This window comes from Aristolochia californica, unplaced genomic scaffold (genome assembly GCF_029961685.1).
Source record: "Aristolochia californica isolate CCGP_79_NKW_82.1479 unplaced genomic scaffold, dmAriCali1.0.hap1 SCAF_7, whole genome shotgun sequence".
Taxonomy (NCBI): Eukaryota; Viridiplantae; Streptophyta; class Magnoliopsida; order Piperales; family Aristolochiaceae; genus Aristolochia; species Aristolochia californica.
In genome coordinates, this window is record NW_027182268.1 from 37,739,175 (window position 1) to 37,756,916 (window position 17,742).

The 17,742-nt window shown below is 38.8% G+C and overlaps 2 protein-coding genes across 5 annotated transcripts; both read right to left on the reverse strand.

Moving 5' to 3' along the window:
• Positions 1-40: 40 nt before the first annotated feature.
• Positions 41-1,615, reverse strand: LOC137936409 (uncharacterized). The gene is made up of 3 exons (XM_068781057.1): positions 1,201-1,615; positions 649-767; positions 41-438 (listed from the first exon to the last, which is right to left on the reverse strand). The coding sequence occupies exons 1-3, from the start codon at positions 1,420-1,422 to the stop codon at positions 228-230; spliced, it is 552 nt and encodes a 183-aa protein (XP_068637158.1). The 5' UTR covers positions 1,423-1,615; the 3' UTR covers positions 41-227.
• Positions 1,616-2,374: 759 nt separating this feature from the next.
• On the reverse strand, positions 2,375-11,393 carry LOC137936637 (protein decapping 5). 4 transcript variants are annotated; one of them, XM_068781438.1, is made up of 8 exons: positions 11,137-11,393; positions 7,590-7,690; positions 6,841-6,912; positions 5,825-6,775; positions 4,712-4,777; positions 3,628-3,807; positions 2,953-3,063; positions 2,375-2,855 (listed from the first exon to the last, which is right to left on the reverse strand). In XM_068781438.1, exons 1-8 carry the CDS (start codon positions 11,279-11,281, stop codon positions 2,709-2,711), a joined length of 1,773 nt encoding a protein of 590 aa, XP_068637539.1. In that variant the 5' UTR covers positions 11,282-11,393; the 3' UTR covers positions 2,375-2,708. The 4 variants fall into 4 exon arrangements, with proteins under 4 accessions (XP_068637539.1, XP_068637538.1, XP_068637537.1 ...); XM_068781437.1 differs by having other exon boundaries at positions 2,953-3,066; XM_068781436.1 differs by having other exon boundaries at positions 3,622-3,807.
• Between the last annotated feature and the right edge of the window lie 6,349 nt (positions 11,394-17,742).

Genomic DNA, 17,742 nt, shown 5'->3' on the forward strand with positions numbered 1-17,742 from the left:
GGTTGCATCTCTATTACAACAACAAAGTGAAGGCACGAAATATATCGAGTTAATCAATCACGCCGCAGTTGGTGACAATGATCTTAGAGTAAGGGCGATTGAAGCCGCCCTCTTGCCTCCTATTAACTTTGCTGCCCTGTGGATAAAATTCCATTTGTGAGTAAAACGCTCACAACGAGAGTATTAATCGAGAATTCGTCCTGTACATTCTTCTCAGCTGAGAGTCTTCAAATTTCCCTCTTCTTCCTCCTGGATCTCCACAGCATACCCAAAGAGTAGGTAAAGGCTTGGAGAGAGTGGCTCCTGTGCTCTGAAACACCGCGGACCTCAATCTGCGATATCTCTGCACTAGTGTGCACATCAACCCTGGTGAGCGTCTGCTTCACGGCAAGTACTCGACAGTTGAGGCTGTTGATACAAGTGTTGACCATGGCCGTCCTGAAAACAAACTAGACACGTTTCATCGTTGGGAATTTAGAAGCTACGGTTCTGTTACAGTAGGTAATCTCCCAGGAAATTAATCCGAGCTTAGTACGGGCTGTTAATGTAGTCATGAATGATGACCTACCCCAACTAATACTCTTTATGATCTTTTAGGGGGCGATTTTTTTTAATGTTTATTTATAATGAACAGTGACTATAACTTACTTGTTGATGAAGCTTTGGTCATGGAGTCCAACAACCAGTGTTGAAGCTCTCAGTTTCTCCACCAGTGACATGACTGTCGCGCCTTGATCACCCTCCGTCACGACGATTTCTACCTTCGCCTGTAACGAAATCATGCTCTGTCAGAGTGATTGTCTATTTAAACTGTTCCGAACAAAGGATACATAGATAATTGAAGACAAGAATTGCGTATGGTAAACTCAAACAGCAGAAAGTGAATAAGAAGAGCTGAATTCGAACCTGAGCTGAAGGCCCTACTAGAAATGCTCAATTTTGAGAGCTCAAATACTTACAATTATAAGACACGAAGAAAAGAAATTAACAGATTTTGAGTTTTCAACAACAACATCAACGACTTTTGAAGTGATCAAGTTCAATTACAGAAGAAAATGGATTCTTGAACAAAACCAAAAAGGCTAGGAAAAGAACGAGTAATTAACATTAGAAATCATGTAAATGTTCAGAATTATTACCAAGGGTGAAAGCAAACCAAGAAGAAAGAAACTAGAAGATCAAAACCATCAAATTACGCACCTCCGGAATGCCCTGGCATAGATCCTTGAACGACAAAGCCAGCTGAAACCCATTCAGCCTCCGTATCCTCTGCTTCTGCCTGTTCTTGGATCTTGACGACGGGTACACATGAAGCAAAGTGATCACGTCGCCGAACCTGAGAAGATTCTGGACTGCCCACTTGAGAGCAGATCGAGCAGCATCTACATCCTCCACAATTGCTATAATTTTTCGGCACTCCATCTCTCCATTTAACTAAAAGACAGCGCGGTTCTTAAAACCGGGGTTGTTTCCAGCAATGGAATCCAGAGCTTCAGATAGAAACAAGCGCCGGCGCAGAACACTTCACAAATACCAACCAAAAGAAAAGACCGGGTCTTCTAACTACTCTTTTTCCCCTTTCCTCCTCCTCCGGGAGTTTTTTTTTTTTTTGTACTTGCGTGACTGCTTTAACTGCTACCCCCTCTAGTGGTTGGACAATTGGACTTGGCCAGCATCCTCATCTGGAAACTGAAGTCACCAGAGATAAATCAATCCTAGTCTAAGATGGATGAGTGTCATATAGTAGGACCCAACGGATCCTCACCTCGTTACACAGATCGTGTACGACTGATCAAGGCCGCTAGCTGCATAAATGGAGTCTTCAATCAAATCTGTCTAGTTATCCTGTGCAGTTTTGCTCTCGCTTTCCACCATGATTGACATCGAAAGGTCACTTCAAATGGTAAAATGTCTCAAGTTACAGAGGAACCGACCACCCATGTTGCGTCAGTGTCACGAGGAGAGAGGGAAAGCCTGTTTTACAATTATGAAGGTTGCTTACCACCAAAAAGAGTTAATAAAAATGCATCAATTATGAAGCCACTCAAAAGTTAGTAACCCAGAAGGTCTCGCCATTTTTCCTATACAAGTCAACCCCCTGGTGCTAATTGCAATCTCAAAATTAAACCCTGCAATGCCAATATGTTTAAATCGATGTAACGCAGAACCATGTTTAAAAGATGATAATAGTCCTCATGAACAACTTTATTCTGAACAGCTGCCTAGCAGGCATCGTCCCGGTCAAAGTTCGTCTGGGAATAAGGCATAAAAACCCAACCACGCTCAAACAGTCGGAGGCAACCTTGCGAAGGATTTGCAACACATGCAACACAGCACACCCGGTTCATCATGGGAATACCCTTAACACCTCAAATGGAAGAACCAACACAGACGATGTTGATCCGTTACAGATATTTTCGAGGAAGCAAAACCTTCTTAATCCATAAAAATTAAGATTTCTCAGCAAAAAGCTAAAGCTACACTTAACTGCACCGCTCCAATCAGCCTAATGCATAATGAAGTTTATTTCAACATGATGACAAATAGCCTTCCATATCCCTAACCTAGCTTATTTTCATTTAAAGAAGCATAAGAAAAGTCACTGATATTACAAGGAAGGATCCCTTCATTCAGTATTTGTTCTGATGCACTCTCCAGCATGTCTCCACCCTGAAAGACATTAGAGAATGCAGAAATTTTTATCCCCCTCAGTAGTTGGTGCGACTTGACAGAGTCTGACCGCGGCCCCTCCCAACATAGCCATAGCCCCGTCCATAGTAGCCACGGCCACGCCCACCACGGCCAGACCCTCTTCCACCCCGACCACCACGATGCCTATCAAATTCACCAAAAGTCTACACAAAACAGCAAAGTTATAAAATGAAGTCAAGAACTCCATTTTAATTTTATCCATAAAAGCAATTCAGGATTGGGTAACTCCAATATGCATACCTCAGTATCAATTTTCATCTGTTCAGAGAACCTAGTCCTTCCATTTCTTGCTCCTCGATCAAGAGCATTGCAAGATAGAGAATCAAAGAAGTCATCCTTAACATAAACAGGCTGCTGAACAAGAAAAATTATAGCAACTACAGTCAACGTCGTCACATTTTAAAACAACACCGTCAGAAGACTCATTCACTATATTGTAACTATAGGATACATAAGAAAGCTCGTTTCACTATACTATATAACTGTAGATTACATAAGAAAAAACATAATACTTTTTCCCCAAGACTTCAGCAAGTAAACATGAATAAATAGAATATCCAACAATCTTGAACTAAAGAATGTAGTAGAAGATTAATGTGTTAGGGTTTTCCCCTGTAGTGCACTCAAGTAATAATAGAGTTTTCATTTCATGTGAATTTCCGTACTAAAATTTCATTAAAGGAGAAAACATATCTAGACAACACAATAATATATGAAGTCTTAAAGCCCAAACCGAACAACATGTACTCTTTTTTACTCAGCATAGTGGAGAACCAAGAGGCAGTTGACGATTAAGTAAGCCAAATGACAAGCCCATCTGGGTGTGCAGGTTCTTCGAGAACTATGATTCAATTGCAATGTTATATAGTTTTGTAATTGATGCAAAGTACCAGGAGAAGCAAGATTTACCGTGACCTCCAATTTTGAAGCATCCAATTCATCCTCCTCCAAATTATTGTACACATCATCATCCTTCCCATCTTCTGTAAGTCCCTTGCTTTTACCAAGATGACCCCATACTTCATCTTTCTTGAATTTTTCATTCATGGCGTTAAAATCAAAATCTTCAGTAAACTTAGTGACAGCATGTGAAATCTGTATTATGAATAGTCACTTTGGTCAAACTGATTAAAGAACAAAAAGAAAAATAACAGAACAAGAACCCACCCATGTTATATAATTAAAAAAAAAAAGAATACTAGTAAGAAAATTTCAGAGTAACTTTGGCAAGATATTACGCCTAACAAATGCATAAAATCAAGAGTACTATAGTTAACAGTTTAGCACTTTCTAAGATGACATACAGAAAAATATTCTCCAACAGCAAAAACCTGCCACAGATGGAAACACCAAGCAAAAACAACACAATATAATAATCTTCCACTAATGATTACACCAGAAAATTCAATAAAAATAGCAAGTATATGATCTGATAGGTCCTCAACATATTCATGAGATTTTAATACATAAAAAACCAGTGACAAGACCACATATAATAGTGCATTATATGTCAACTAGGATTTAGATTTCATTAGAACTGGGGGATTTTAATAGATCAATCCATAAGATGAAGATCCTACTAAGTATATTAATTATTACTAAAATCTACCATCAAAGATATTATCAAAATTCTATTTAACTAATACATTTAGACTAATTGGTGCATGCAATCTCTGCCTAGACAATGGACCTCAAGCAACTGCCTATGGAATTTAACATTTGAAGACATGGCACAAAATATCTAAACAAAAGAAAATTTTACCCCTAAAAATTGATGATTTGGTAGAGAAAGAAGCACTACTAGATGTTTCCAATTTGTTCAGTTCCCAGCTCAGAACTAAGGTGAAACATGAAATCTAAATAATTGGATGGTCAACAAGGTAAATATAGAAACATTGAACATAACACACCATAACAATCTAAAAAATCTCTCACCAAAAACCAAAAGAAAAAAAGAAGAAAAGTGATGTAAAATAACGACTAACAATTAGAGCATTACCCCATTTCCTCTTCCTCTTCCACGACCTCTACTACCATAATGAACAGGCAAAGCAGTACCATTTACCTGGAAATAAAACCCACATCCATCTGATTAAACATTCCAGCCATTTGACAGGCAAAATGACATATTTAACAGCAATTTAAAAAAAAATTATGGAGATGCCCATTCAAGACATGACCTCAATAGGACAGAACATCAAACTCAACAATGGTATTGAGACTGCACAGCATGCTTAAAACACAATCATGGGTCAGACAAGCATAAGACCAAAATATATACTCATGACACACAAGATGGCCTTGAGGCATTTAATAAGGTACAAAATTAATGAGCTTTGAATAATCCCCAAAAAGTCATAAACATAAGTCATGGATCAATTATGCTGATATAAATTTCAATATTATCTAATCATGATTATCTCATTAAAGTATCTTAATAAGAAAAATACCAGCAAACATCTTTAAGAAAAATACCAAGCAATCATCAGAGACTCACCCCTATAACCATTATGCTGCAAGAAATCAAATCAAATGAAGAAATGGAGGGCAAGAGAAGTGCAAATATAAGTATAGACAGAGATAATGAATCAGTGATAGTGATTAAGAGATGTAATTTTCCAATTGATTGTAAATGATATAGGAGCCTCCTTCAAGCCAGAATAAAACTCGAACCAGGCAGCAATAATTAGAGGGTAGACAACACTTCAGAGAAAACTGAGAAACAGCTATGCCTCAACTATATGTCAACACTAAAAGAATGATAATAAGATTAAAGCAGCATTGCTTTTGTCATGCAGTAAGACTCCAGACAAGGGTAACCATTTCCTGAGGCCAGCCATCGAATCCCCTGACAAACCATAGACCCTTGTTCAGAGAGCTGCCACACAGTCCAATAGCAGGGGACACTGACATTTACATTTTTCTACAACATATGGAAGTATGTAAAATTTTCAACTCATGAGGGTACACATGACCAAGACCACTTCTTTTTTCAAAAAGAATAATCATGAACAAAAAACAAGCAAGGTAGAGTCTTCAAGTAAAAATAAAGCAGGCAAGTTGATTATGATGAACTTTCCCAACCTATGGTGGGGATACAACAAAACTATACCTTACGATTTGGTACAGTAGGTAGTGGCAAAATTGGTGCCTGAGTTTCAGCCACAGTTGAAGATGACGGTTCTGGCAATGCAGATTGCACAGTCTCCAAATCTTTATTTACCTTTGTTAGTGGTTGGGATGGGGGAGCAGTACTAGGCACAGGTTGCAATATTTGACCTGGGGTTACCAGTAGGGGCACAACCAATGTCTCTGTGTGACTTGAAGTGGATGGCCCCACAGTAGGAATTGACTGAGACAAAGGCTGAGATGGCAAGGCGGGGCCAGGAGCTGCACGAGCCCCAACCTTGCTAGAGATGGGTGGCACAATTGGGTTGATATCAAGATTAGAGGAAGTGAGAGGAGACACCATTGGCAAATTTGCAGTTGGAGTTGTTGTAAGGGAGGTGACAGGAGCCTTGTTTGACATGAGAGCAGAAAATGTCTCAGAAGCTAAAGCAGCAGCTTGAGCATGGCCTACAGATGAGGGCAAGCCTGATGAGGTTAAACTAGAGTAAGAACCACCAGTTGTGGGCAAACTAACAGGTAGCAGCAAAGGTGAGGGAAACTCGGGCAGATTTTGGGAATTGTTAGGAAAAGATGTAGTATTCAGTCCAGGATATTGCATAGGTTGCTGCATGGAAGGAGGAATTGGCAAGCCAGGAGGCGGCCGAAGTAGAGGTTGTTGTTGTTGTTGTAAATGAGGAGGAAGCCCACCTGCAGGACCATAAAAGCCTGGCCAGTACATCGGAGGCATAGCTAGGCCAGATCCGTTGGCATTTGGAGGGGCAGGAGTTGAACCCCATGAGGCCAAGTTCCCACCAGGAGGGTACAAAGGGAGGCCACCTTGAAATGTTGATCTAGGGAGTCCCAATTGTGCAGAATGTGAAGCTGGATCAGGTGTGCTTCCACTACCAGCAGATGGCAAACTTGTAGATACAGCTGGTGGCCGAGAATAGTGAGACTGCAAAAGTAATCAGTATGATTAACAAAAATACCTGTGAAAGTTGCATAAATTTTTTTATTTACCTGAATAATAGCAGGATCATTGTGGATGGGTGCACTTGTCTGAGCTGGTGGGGAGGACTTCACCTGTAAATCCTGCACCAGTGCATAAAAAATTAGGATGAAGAGCAACAAGAAAGTTGCACCGAATAAGACTAGTAGGTAACTTTTTCAAACACAAGATGGTAATTAAATTAGATCAGTGTTATAAGACTCAGATCTCCAAAAGACATCTTGTCACCCATACTTCTCTTCCAAAATGAGAACTCGCACAGCGGGACACATAATCACACACTCGGGTTGCCTAGTAGCTCATGTTAACATCTTCCAGGTATATCTATTCTGTCCATGAGTCACACTCGGGTTGCCTAGTAGCTCATGTTAACATCTTCCAGGTATATCTATTCTGTCCATGAGTGTCACTGATGCATTTTAACTTTGGCACTTTTCAATGACAACCAAGTTAAAACAGGAATAAGTAGAACTGTTTCTTGCTCATGAAGCCATGCAACCTTGTCACAGGAAAACAAAATAACTTCACAGAGATGAATCCATTCTATATTGATATTTTACAACTGAATCGGGATAAACAAGAACATTTTATCCACTATTTTCTGTAGATAGAAATAAAATGATCCTCAACAAAGCATAATTACATATACACGAATAAAGCAAATGTCATGCAGAATAAGTTTAACGATTTAGCAGCAGAAATATTTATGAAAAGCATCAAATATCATAACATTGAAAATGGTTTTGATTTTTTTACATACTTTGATATCAGTACCACGGAAGAGTATATACTCATAGACTTTATCACTTGCAGGAATTTGTGGACCGTCTTTCTTCCGTCCTTCAGTTCCAAATGCTCTTACTGCATAAAGTAGAGAAAACATATCAGAAGGGGAACTACATACCCTTGATTAGCTTCTAATAGAAACCTGCACAGAATTTTTTTTTTTTTTTTTTGCTGAAAAGACCACAGGATCTACTAAAAAGTGTTCCTTGTTTTTTCTTTTATGTTTCTTGGGTAATGATTTAGTGCAAGAATTTGATACAGCACACCCTGCAACTGCAACAAATCAAACAAACCTGAAGAAAAACAGAAACAGTGACATCTTTATGAAATTGCACGCTAACCAAAACATAAAAACGCTAACCAACAGCTTGTTCTTGCCCTTGTAATTGCTCTCCACATTTTTTAATTGTATATGCAGTTTAAGATAGTTTCAAAACTTTCTAGCCTAATAAGCAATTGTCATTACCTCAATTGGTTCTAGAAAATCATACTGCTTTTGAAAAAGATAAAGAAGTGGAAAAAGAAAGTGTAATAAAACATATACCCAAGAAGAAGTTTGTACCCCTATCATACTAGTTAATTAGCAAGAATTATGACTCCACCAAATCTTTATTTCTATTTTTTTCTGAAAATGTTGACCCTACTAAACTTTTAAGACCTTGAGATATCCTCTATCCACTGAAACACCTCAATGGACAAATGGACAAAAGGACATAGAAGTACAAAATCTAATGTCACTACTTGATACTCCCTGAACTACTAAGAGAAGCTGAAAAGAGAGAAGGAAATTCTTCCCATCCTCCACATCCTTTTTCTGACTTGGGGTAGTAGTAAACCCCAGCAGGCTGCACTTGAAGAATGTTTCTATATTGCAATGAGCACTATATTAATGTCTTAATGATCTGACAACAAAGTGCTCTACTATACACAACAAGCTAGAAGAGCATGCATCATAATGTAGAGTAAATCCCCACGTCCTCTATCGAGGATAATCATATAACATTTAATAAACTAAAGAGCAGAAAGATGACATCGAAAAACAAGAAACTCCAACAGAGAATCATTCCTTTGGATGTCTCCCTGTTTGAAGACATTAGATTGTCCTCAAGTCATCCCACTAAGACTCCAAAAACTAAGTTCTTAAATGATTTAAATTTATGTGAGCCAATCTAAGCGGTAACTTATTATCTGAGAAACATATGTACTATACAGATTATTTCTAACAGAGCATGCATAAAAGGCAGTACAATCAATAAATTGCATATGTTCTACCCAAACAAAATGTATGAAAATACCTACAAAAAGATATAAGTAGATAAACAAAATAACATTTCTAATGTTCTTCTTAGTAGAGAAATACAAATGAAAATTAACAAATAAACAGAGAACGAGTTTCAATTTGACATGAATACCAGGCTATAATTTTAGATTCAGATTTGAATAAATTGTCTTTCTTTAACCTAAGATTTCTACCACATCTTCTAGCAACTGTTAGTTTCAAACTAAAAATATGTGGTTTAAGCTGTTGGAATCATCCATTACTTCCACGGAAACCATCATATGTCGAACAAATTGAAACAATTCTAAGGAAGTACTGGTAAAATTATGATTTCATTTTAGCTTCTTCTTTTTGCCATGGAAAGCACTGATTGCAAACGCTTAATCCAAAATTCCTGAAAGGCTTGGAGATTGGTTCACGTTCCAACAAAACCAGAATCTTTGGAAATATACAGTACCATAGGCCAAGCTGTTTGACAAGAAAAATTCTGCGGATGATGCTCTTATATCACTTCCAGATATGGCAATTTTTAACAGGGAAAACATATACTTAAACAACAAAGTAGGAGGAAGACAGAGCTTAAAATTCTCTAAAATTCAGAAAAATTGAAGGCAAAACATTTTTCAACATATCTTCCTTTTTAGAAATTAAAGTGGTTAAAATTTTTATCTTTTTATTTTTTCTGAAGAACAAGAAGAGAGTAAACATTATTACTTAACACTGAAGATTGGGACCTCAAAGAAAGATCAGACGGCTACCCTTCTAACACAGCAGCACGGTAACTCATATTTCATGGACTAATACTCATAGAATACTCTAAATGTACCATATCCTAAATAGGCTTTGTTAGAAACTGAAGCTTGAATGCATACTATGATGATCCAAATTATAAGTGACCTTCCCACTTGAACATCCTGCCTGCTGATCTCAGAACAAATCAGAGTACATGACTAATTTCCTTCTACTTCTGTATATTAGGGAACCTCCCTCTTGCATAAGAACTTAGAATCAATATTTTCCAAACAAAGTCACTGAAGCAGTAAAACTGCTTTGGTCAAGAAGCATTGCTATAATGAAAGACGTATAACATTCACTATGCTGAGTTCTAGGGAACAAATATTATCTATAGGTAGTTTCACAAACCAATCTCGTGCAATGTAACATTAGGTAGTTTCACAAACCAATCATGTGCAATGTAACACATACATGTACCCACTACAAGTTGCCATGTCTTCAAGAGAGTAGTCTTCAATACCTAATAATTCAAATGTAACACTGAAAACAAAATGCACCTGAATTACTGGAAGAATAAGATATATAAATGACAGACACCCCAACAACAGCACCAGGAGGTAAGAAAGTTGATAAAAAATACTCTACCGAGACTGAGGTACCTCAAAGGAAATTTATTTCAGATTTAGGATACCAAGCTCCCAAATAAAGCAACATACACAAATCTAAAAATGTTGCAAAAATAACTTAGGATATAAAACAGACGTTTTCATTTTCAAGATTACAGTTGAGTCTGCGAGGATACTAGACTGTCGAAGTAATAATAACAGCAGAACAACAAGAAAGGAAGAGGACACCAAAAATCTCAGGAATTGCTTCCATCTGCCATACAAACTATAATCCTTTTGAGGTTACGGAAATCTTTACTATATCTCTAAAACAGAGAAAAAACGACAACTTTTTGCTATATCAAGTAATAAAGAACTAACAAAAAGTCCTCCAATCCCTCTTTTGTAATTCAAAGAATAGAAATCCACTATAGTATGACGCACAAGGCACAAACAGAAAAATAGCCCCAAAAATCAAACACTTAGAGAGTAAACCAAAGATTCGTATCTCTTGGAATTAAATATTAGTACAATAGAACAAAATAAAAAAAAACATGAACGAATTGCATGGAGAAAAATAACGATAAACCTAGAGCCAAGTGTAAGCCAAAATGGGAGCAAATCTCAGCCCCCTTTACAGAAAAATAGTGATGGTAAATTTAATTAAAATACAATTAGGATAAACGCAACGAACCAAAAAAAAAAAAAGGGAAATCTCTAGGAAATACAATGACAGTAAATTAGCACCCAGAGCTCCTTAAATCTCTCGTATTACAAGCCAAGCTAACAAAAACCCTTTCAAATTAAGAGCCACAAGGTAGACCATCAAATTCTTAAAAATATACAGGAAATCCAAAAAAATAGTAAAACTCGAAATAATAAAAGCCCATGCAAAATAGTACCGTTTCTCAATCCGATGCTAGATTCTTCTGTGTTGATGTTGTACAAAATCCCTTCATACCGGATTTCGCACTTGGATGTCAAACTAATCAAGCTACCGATGTATGAATCGGCGGCTCCACTGGATCTCGACGTTTCCGCTGCCATGATTTTGGCAGTAGAGGAGCATGCGAACTCTGCGGGCTGAAGGGAAGCCGAGAGAAACCCTGAGGCTGCTGCCCTTGCTCTTTCTTTTTCAGCAGTATTTTTTCGAGTGCTTCAACTTTGGACCCCACTGATGACCCTTATACATTTCCTTTCGATTCGGCGGTTCCCTTTTCGATTTCCTTGATCGTGCAAGCATCACCCTCTGATAATTTTCACTGCCACTCAGCTCCGTATTTATCTACGGACCGACTGATCATTTCGCATCCAGCCGTTAATTTGGGCCCCACTGAAGTGTTGCGGATCCCACCCCTGAATATCTGGACACGTATTGGGCGTGACACTTACCGTGACTTCGACCGATTGGACGCCGCCGAATACACTGTCAGTCCACCTCGAGCTGACTAGACGCTAATCAACTAATCAAGGCAACAACTAAAAGGAGTTAAGGCAGCAACTTAGTAGTGTACGTTGCGCTGCGGTTCACACACGTCCAGTTTGAACTTCGAAATGTGTTCGCGAGGAGGGAGAGAACCGAGCCATGCACGCTGGGAGCGGCAGGGCGCTTGTGGCTCGAGACGGCTCGGGTTTCTGTGCGGGTGCGCCTCACTCGTGTGGGGGGCGCCTGACAAGACGCGTGGCTCGGGACGGCTCTGGCTCTGGTACGGGTGCTCCTCGCTCGTGTGCCGAGCGCTTGCACCACGCTTGGCTCGGAGCGGCTCTGGCTCCTGTGCAAGTGCGCCTCGCTCGTTTGCCGGGAGCCTGAATCAGCGCTTAGGTCCGGTCGGCTGTGGCTTTCGTGCGCATGCGCCTGGCTCGTGTGCCGGGTGCGTAGGGCTCCACAGTTTGAGTTAATAGAACTAATGACCTGCTTAAAACGGGAGAAAACAAAAGAGTAAAAAAATTAAAAAAGTAATTTTTGTTGTTATTTTTATCCTAGGAAATATTTTTATCATAAAAAAATAAAATATTACTATTTTTTCGTATATCCAAAAAAAAAAATTATATATTTTTTATTTTCTCAATCATTTTCTATAGATATCCAAATAATTCTTTTATTTTTATTTATTTTCATGTCATCCTTGTAAAATTGATAAATTACAGGGGCAACGACATCGTTCTTCAAGATGAACGCTGGCTTGAGCTACACTCCCAAGCCAAGCCCTAAAAGCAAGATTCTTCTGCCTAAAGAAGCAAAAATGTCGCGAAGTCGACGATAGGAAAGAGAGAGAGAGCCGTCAGAAAGGCGTCAACTTGGTTGCTTAGGCGTCAACTTGGTTGCTTAGGCGTCGCGGCTCCTGAGTCCTCCCACAAGGCGTCGACTTTCAACCACCCCTCAAAGCTCCTTCCTCACATATCTTTCTCGCTCGGCTGCGATCCGGCGCCCATTCGGCTCTGGTTGCTCTCTGCTCTCGTTTCCCAGAGATTAGTATCTTTCTGGTTTTTTTCGTCCGGATGTAGCCTCTTTCAGATGATTCATTCGTTTAATTTCGACAGAATGATCCGGTCGAGCTTCTCTTGGCGAATTCATATGCATAACTTCAAATAATTCGAACTACATAGACTTAGAAGCTGGGACCTTAATTTGCTTACTTTGTGGTCATTTGTGCGATATCGTGTTCTCAAATAGTGGTCTGGAGGACTTGACGAGCAGCTTGAGGTAAATTATAGCTGCTTCTTTCACACGACTTATTCAGGCTCTTCAGTACATTGAATTTCTGTTATCGAAATACAAAGCCTTGTTGTCCAAGATTCTTGAATTTGTATTAGTGTTTGGTTGTCCACGTTCAATTATTCGAGGAGATTAATTCAAAAGTTACGGATTTTATTATTTACAGTTGCACAATGCCCACTGCTTTGCTCATTGAAATTGCCCGATACACTAGTTTTAGTTTTACTTCGTTAATCACTAATTTACTCTCTCACTGATGACATAAAAATTGGATTGTGGAAAGTGAAGTCAGAATTTCTCCGGCTCAGGTTTATTCCCGAGACTATCCCTTCACACATATATTTAGCTACTGAATTGATCCAAAACACTAGGATATGGATAAAAAATATAACATTTTTCCCCCTTCAGTATTTGTGTTGTTCACTCCTTAGTTGAGATTCAGCCCGTTCAGGAATGAAAATCAATTATTTAAGTAGGAATCAGTAAATAAGTTAAGTGCTCTGAGTGCAGGATGATTCCGGGATATCATTTATTTCATGTAAAATTTGGCAAAGAGTTCCTTGTTCAGATTCTCTAAGAAATGACAACTGATGCATAAAGAATGGAGACAAAAAGACCAGACAAAGGTATTTATAGGAACATGTAAGAATTTCATAATACCTATAATCCTAGGGCAGGCAATGAGGAGAAGGATTCAGTGGTTCTTAGATTCTGTCATCTACTTCATTGCCATGTAGAGGTGGATGTCTTGATCAAATTATGCAGTGAAAGGAGTTGGATACATTATCACTAAGACTGAGACACTCATGGACATTTCATCATGATAGAAATTGAACCAACAAGTGTCCTCTCTGAGGAAAAAAATTGATTTACAATCTCAACAATGAGTTAAATGGTTGATAAGTTGGAAAATCTAGAATCTACTTTCTGGAAATAACTCAAACTATTCAGCGAACAATATGAGTTAATGTAAGTCAATTATTTCATCGATGGAAGCATGTATTTAGAGCAGATTGTGTATTTAATCATATTTAGTACCTTTCTGTTATCAACCTTAGGGACTTTACAAAGGTTAATGAGTTGAATTTATCCTCACAAATTTTATATTTTTATTTTTATCCTAGGAAATATTAAGGACAGTTGGATATTGTATTGAAAAAAGGAAAATTGGGACATGATGGATTGGAATGTCAATAATGCATTCAAAAACATGAAAGGTAAATTACTTATTCTCTGACCATATGTTTTTTCAGATGCTATATGAAGCTTGCTTGATTAGAGAGGTTATAGCATTTCTTTTAGGCGAATAAATACTTCTATTTCATAGCTTTCTTCTGTTAGAGAATTTTATTTGATGCTTTTAGTTCTATTCTGCTTCTATTTTTGTGGAGGCCATTCTACTTGTTCTGTTTTAACTTTAAAAGAAGGAAGTACATGCATGTCCTGACTTCATTCATAGACTTCAGTATGCTACACAGTCTTTGTCTAGGGCCTTTTTAATACTTGTTTTCCTTCTCTTTGTTCAATATTTCCACTTTTCTTAGTTTCTTTTGTTAAGCTCATACATTCATTGGCTTTATCACCAGCTTGTGGAGTTATCTTTTAACTAAGTTCTGGAGGTCTATGCATATAGCTAAAACTTCCTAACATGACTTGTGGTAAATGGCTGATTTTCGAGGGTTATGTTCTGATCCTCTGATTGCTGATTGAGGCAGCATAGAATTGGCTTTTTTCTGTTATTATTTCCAGTTCGCTATAGTCTTCTTCTTCCTGCTTTATATCATTTGTCATTCTTGTAGAAGTGAGTGTCCGCCAATGGTTTAGATGTTTATTGAGTCATTTCTATTGTATTTGACAGATGAGTATTTTGACGATATGTGCTCAGGGTTATTAGGAAGGGTTTTATGTTTAAAATCAAAATGGCCATGATTCTTACTCGTCATATAGCATGATTTTATAAGCTGTTCACGATGGAGAAAGTAGTTCCTGTAGAATTTTCATTCCAATCTGATAGATTCTTAAGCCTTGCTTGATGAAGCTTTAGAAATACTATTTCTGATTATTGTGTTATTCTGACAGAATTAGAAACCAAGAGCATGATAGATGTGACAATCGTGCCACAAAATTTAGACCCAGTAGATATTGCTCTGGGTTCTTCAGAAAAAGGAAATGCTGCTCTCCCAGCAAAGCCTAGAAAAAAGTCTATGACATCTTTGTATCTCAAATTTTTTGAAACAGCCCCAGATGGTAAGAGTCGAAGATGCAAATTCTGCAAGCAAAATTATTCAATTGCTACTGCTACTGGTAAGCTACTGATGGAAATGCTGGTATGGTTTCATATGGGTAGGAGAGGGAGGGGGCTTTGTTTCCCATTGAACTGATTAAACCGTATAATGAATCCATCATGATTCAAATCCCTGGTGCGATGATGTTATCCACTCAATTCATGAACAAAAAATGGATTTACTAGGGAAGACCAGCAATCAGTGGTTGGCTAGGTTTGGGGGTTTAGACACAATGTTACTGCTGAGATGTAATTCTGTCAAGTTGGTCACACTATATTTTCTTTTTCTTTAGCTCCATAAACAAAATTGAGCAGTGTTCTTGATTATCAGTTTGGTGATCTTTTGAAGGTAATCTTGGGAGACATCTTAACCAACGCCATCCTGGATATGATTGTCAGCAGGGTGATGCTGTGATTCAGCCAGTTTCACAGCCTCCTGCACCTGTAATAAGCAAGAAGCCTCAGCCTCAGGCAAAAACCACTTCTGTAAATTTAGACAATCTCAACTGGTTGCTCTTCAAGTGGCTTATTGGATGCTCTCTTCCTTTCTCAACCTTTGGGGATGAGGACTTGACAAACTGCTTCAAGTTTCTTGACCCTTCAATTAAACTTTGGTCCAAAGATTGGGCCAACAACATAATTCTTGAGGTCTTCAGAAGTATGCGTGAAGATGTTAGGTCCTCACTTGAACATGTGAACTCCAAGATTTGTGTCACACTTGATTTCTGGACTTCCTATGAGCAAATATGCTATATGAGCATTACTGCCCACTGGATTGACGAGAACTGGGTGAAACGCAAAATCCTACTTGACATTGCTCACATCCCTTACATTGGTGCTGAGATCTACCATACCCTTCTGAAGGTTTTCAAGATGTTTAACATTGAGAACAGGATGCTATGTTGTACCCACGATAACAGTCAGACTGCTATACATGCCTGCCATAAGCTGAAGGAGGATTTGGAGGGCCTGAAGTTGCCATTTTGCTTTATACCTTGCGCAGCCCGAACTCTGCACCTGATAATAGAGGATGGATTGAGAACTGCAAAGCCAGTTATATCTAAGATGAGGGATTTTGTGCTTGAAATGAATGCCTCCATAGAGATTGCACAGGACTTCAGACAAATAGCTGCAGCATATCAAGAAGGTTCCTGGAAACTACCGCTCGATGCTTCAACACGATGGAGTGGGGAATATAGAATTCTTGACATCGTCCGTAAGGTATTCCTTTTGTGGTGGATCTTTATTGGTTTTCTTTCTTTCTGGGAAACACTGATAAAATGAATAAAGTAATAAAGAAAAGAAGAAGTGAAAAAATGAAAATAAATTCTAATCGTCTACATCGTGTTGTTCTACAGGCTCATGGTGCCATAGATGCAGTTCTACGGAAGCATGAAGAGACTCTTGGGACTCGAAACTTGTTCCTCAGCCCTGCCGAAAAGAATGCAATGAACATCATGCACACCTTCTTGGAGCCATTCCACAAGACCACGACCAATCTTTGCACGAGCAAATCCCCCACCCTCGGACTAGTACTCTTCTTCATGGATCATGTCATTGAAATCATAGCAGGTTGTCGCGAGAGTCGAGCGAGTCCTGATTGGCTAAAGAGTGCAGCTGAAGACATGGCAAAGAAAACGAGAAGCTACAGCAGCCAAGTCCACAACGTCTATACGTACATGGCGGCAGTTCTTGACCCCCGGATAAAAGGGGAACTCCTTCCTGAGAACCTCAACGTAGAGCACAACCTCGAAGAAGCTCGGAGCCACTTTGTGAGAAATTACTCTACAACGCATTTCCCTGCCATGACCGGTGGGTATACCCGTAACTCTCAGGATAATGAAGATGGAAGCAGTGTCTCTTTTGCGGAGGAGATAGCCCGGAAGAGAAGGCGTGTTAGCATGAGCACCTCAACGGATGAACTCACTCAGTATTTGTCAGAATCACCTGCTCCAATTGCAACAGATGTTTTGGAGTGGTGGAAGGGAAACAGTGCGCGATATCCTCGTCTCTCTGTTATGGCTCGGGATTATCTGGCAATCCAGCCTACTTCAGTGGCTCCTGAGGAGTTGTTCTCAAGTAAGGGAGACGAGATAGACAAGCAGAGGATATGTTTGCCTCACAGTAACGCGCAAGCAGTTCTGTGCCTAAGGTCGTGGTCTCAAAGTGGGTTTAACATAAAGTTCCAATCAACAGAAATTGACTGTGATAAATTACTGGAATCCCTAGCTGCTGCCCCCGATAAACAATAGTTTACACTAGATTTTGATGTAAAAAGCTGTAATATTTGTTAGGAATGACCCATTATTATAGGGGGCAGTGGGGTTGTAATTTAGATTTTGGGTGAGTAAATATGTTAGAGATCTTTAATTATCTGCTTTATGTAGCTCACTAGTTAGCACGCTTTCATTCTCTAATCAGAATTACAAGATAAGGCTTAAGCATCCAACAATACAGATCTACTACAACATTCCATTAAAGGCATCTCCCCTCTACATCTAAGAACAA

Excerpts from the sequence above, each read along its gene's own strand:
- LOC137936409 (XM_068781057.1), bottom strand. The coding sequence starts at position 1,422 with ATGGAGTGCCGAAAAATTATAGCAATTGTGGAGGATGTAGATGCTGCT. Across the intron at positions 768-1,200 it reads TATGCCAGGGCATTCCGGAG|GCGAAGGTAGAAATCGTCGT; the intron begins GTGCGTAATTTG and ends ATTTCGTTACAG. Across the intron at positions 439-648 it reads GACCAAAGCTTCATCAACAA|GACGGCCATGGTCAACACTT; the intron begins GTAAGTTATAGT and ends GTTTGTTTTCAG.
- LOC137936637 (XM_068781435.1), bottom strand. The coding sequence starts at position 11,281 with ATGGCAGCGGAAACGTCGAGATCCAGTGGAGCCGCCGATTCATACATC. Across the intron at positions 7,691-11,136 it reads TAGCATCGGATTGAGAAACG|TAAGAGCATTTGGAACTGAA; the intron begins GTACTATTTTGC and ends TACTTTATGCAG. Across the intron at positions 6,776-6,840 it reads ATGATCCTGCTATTATTCAG|TCTCACTATTCTCGGCCACC; the intron begins GTAAATAAAAAA and ends TTACTTTTGCAG.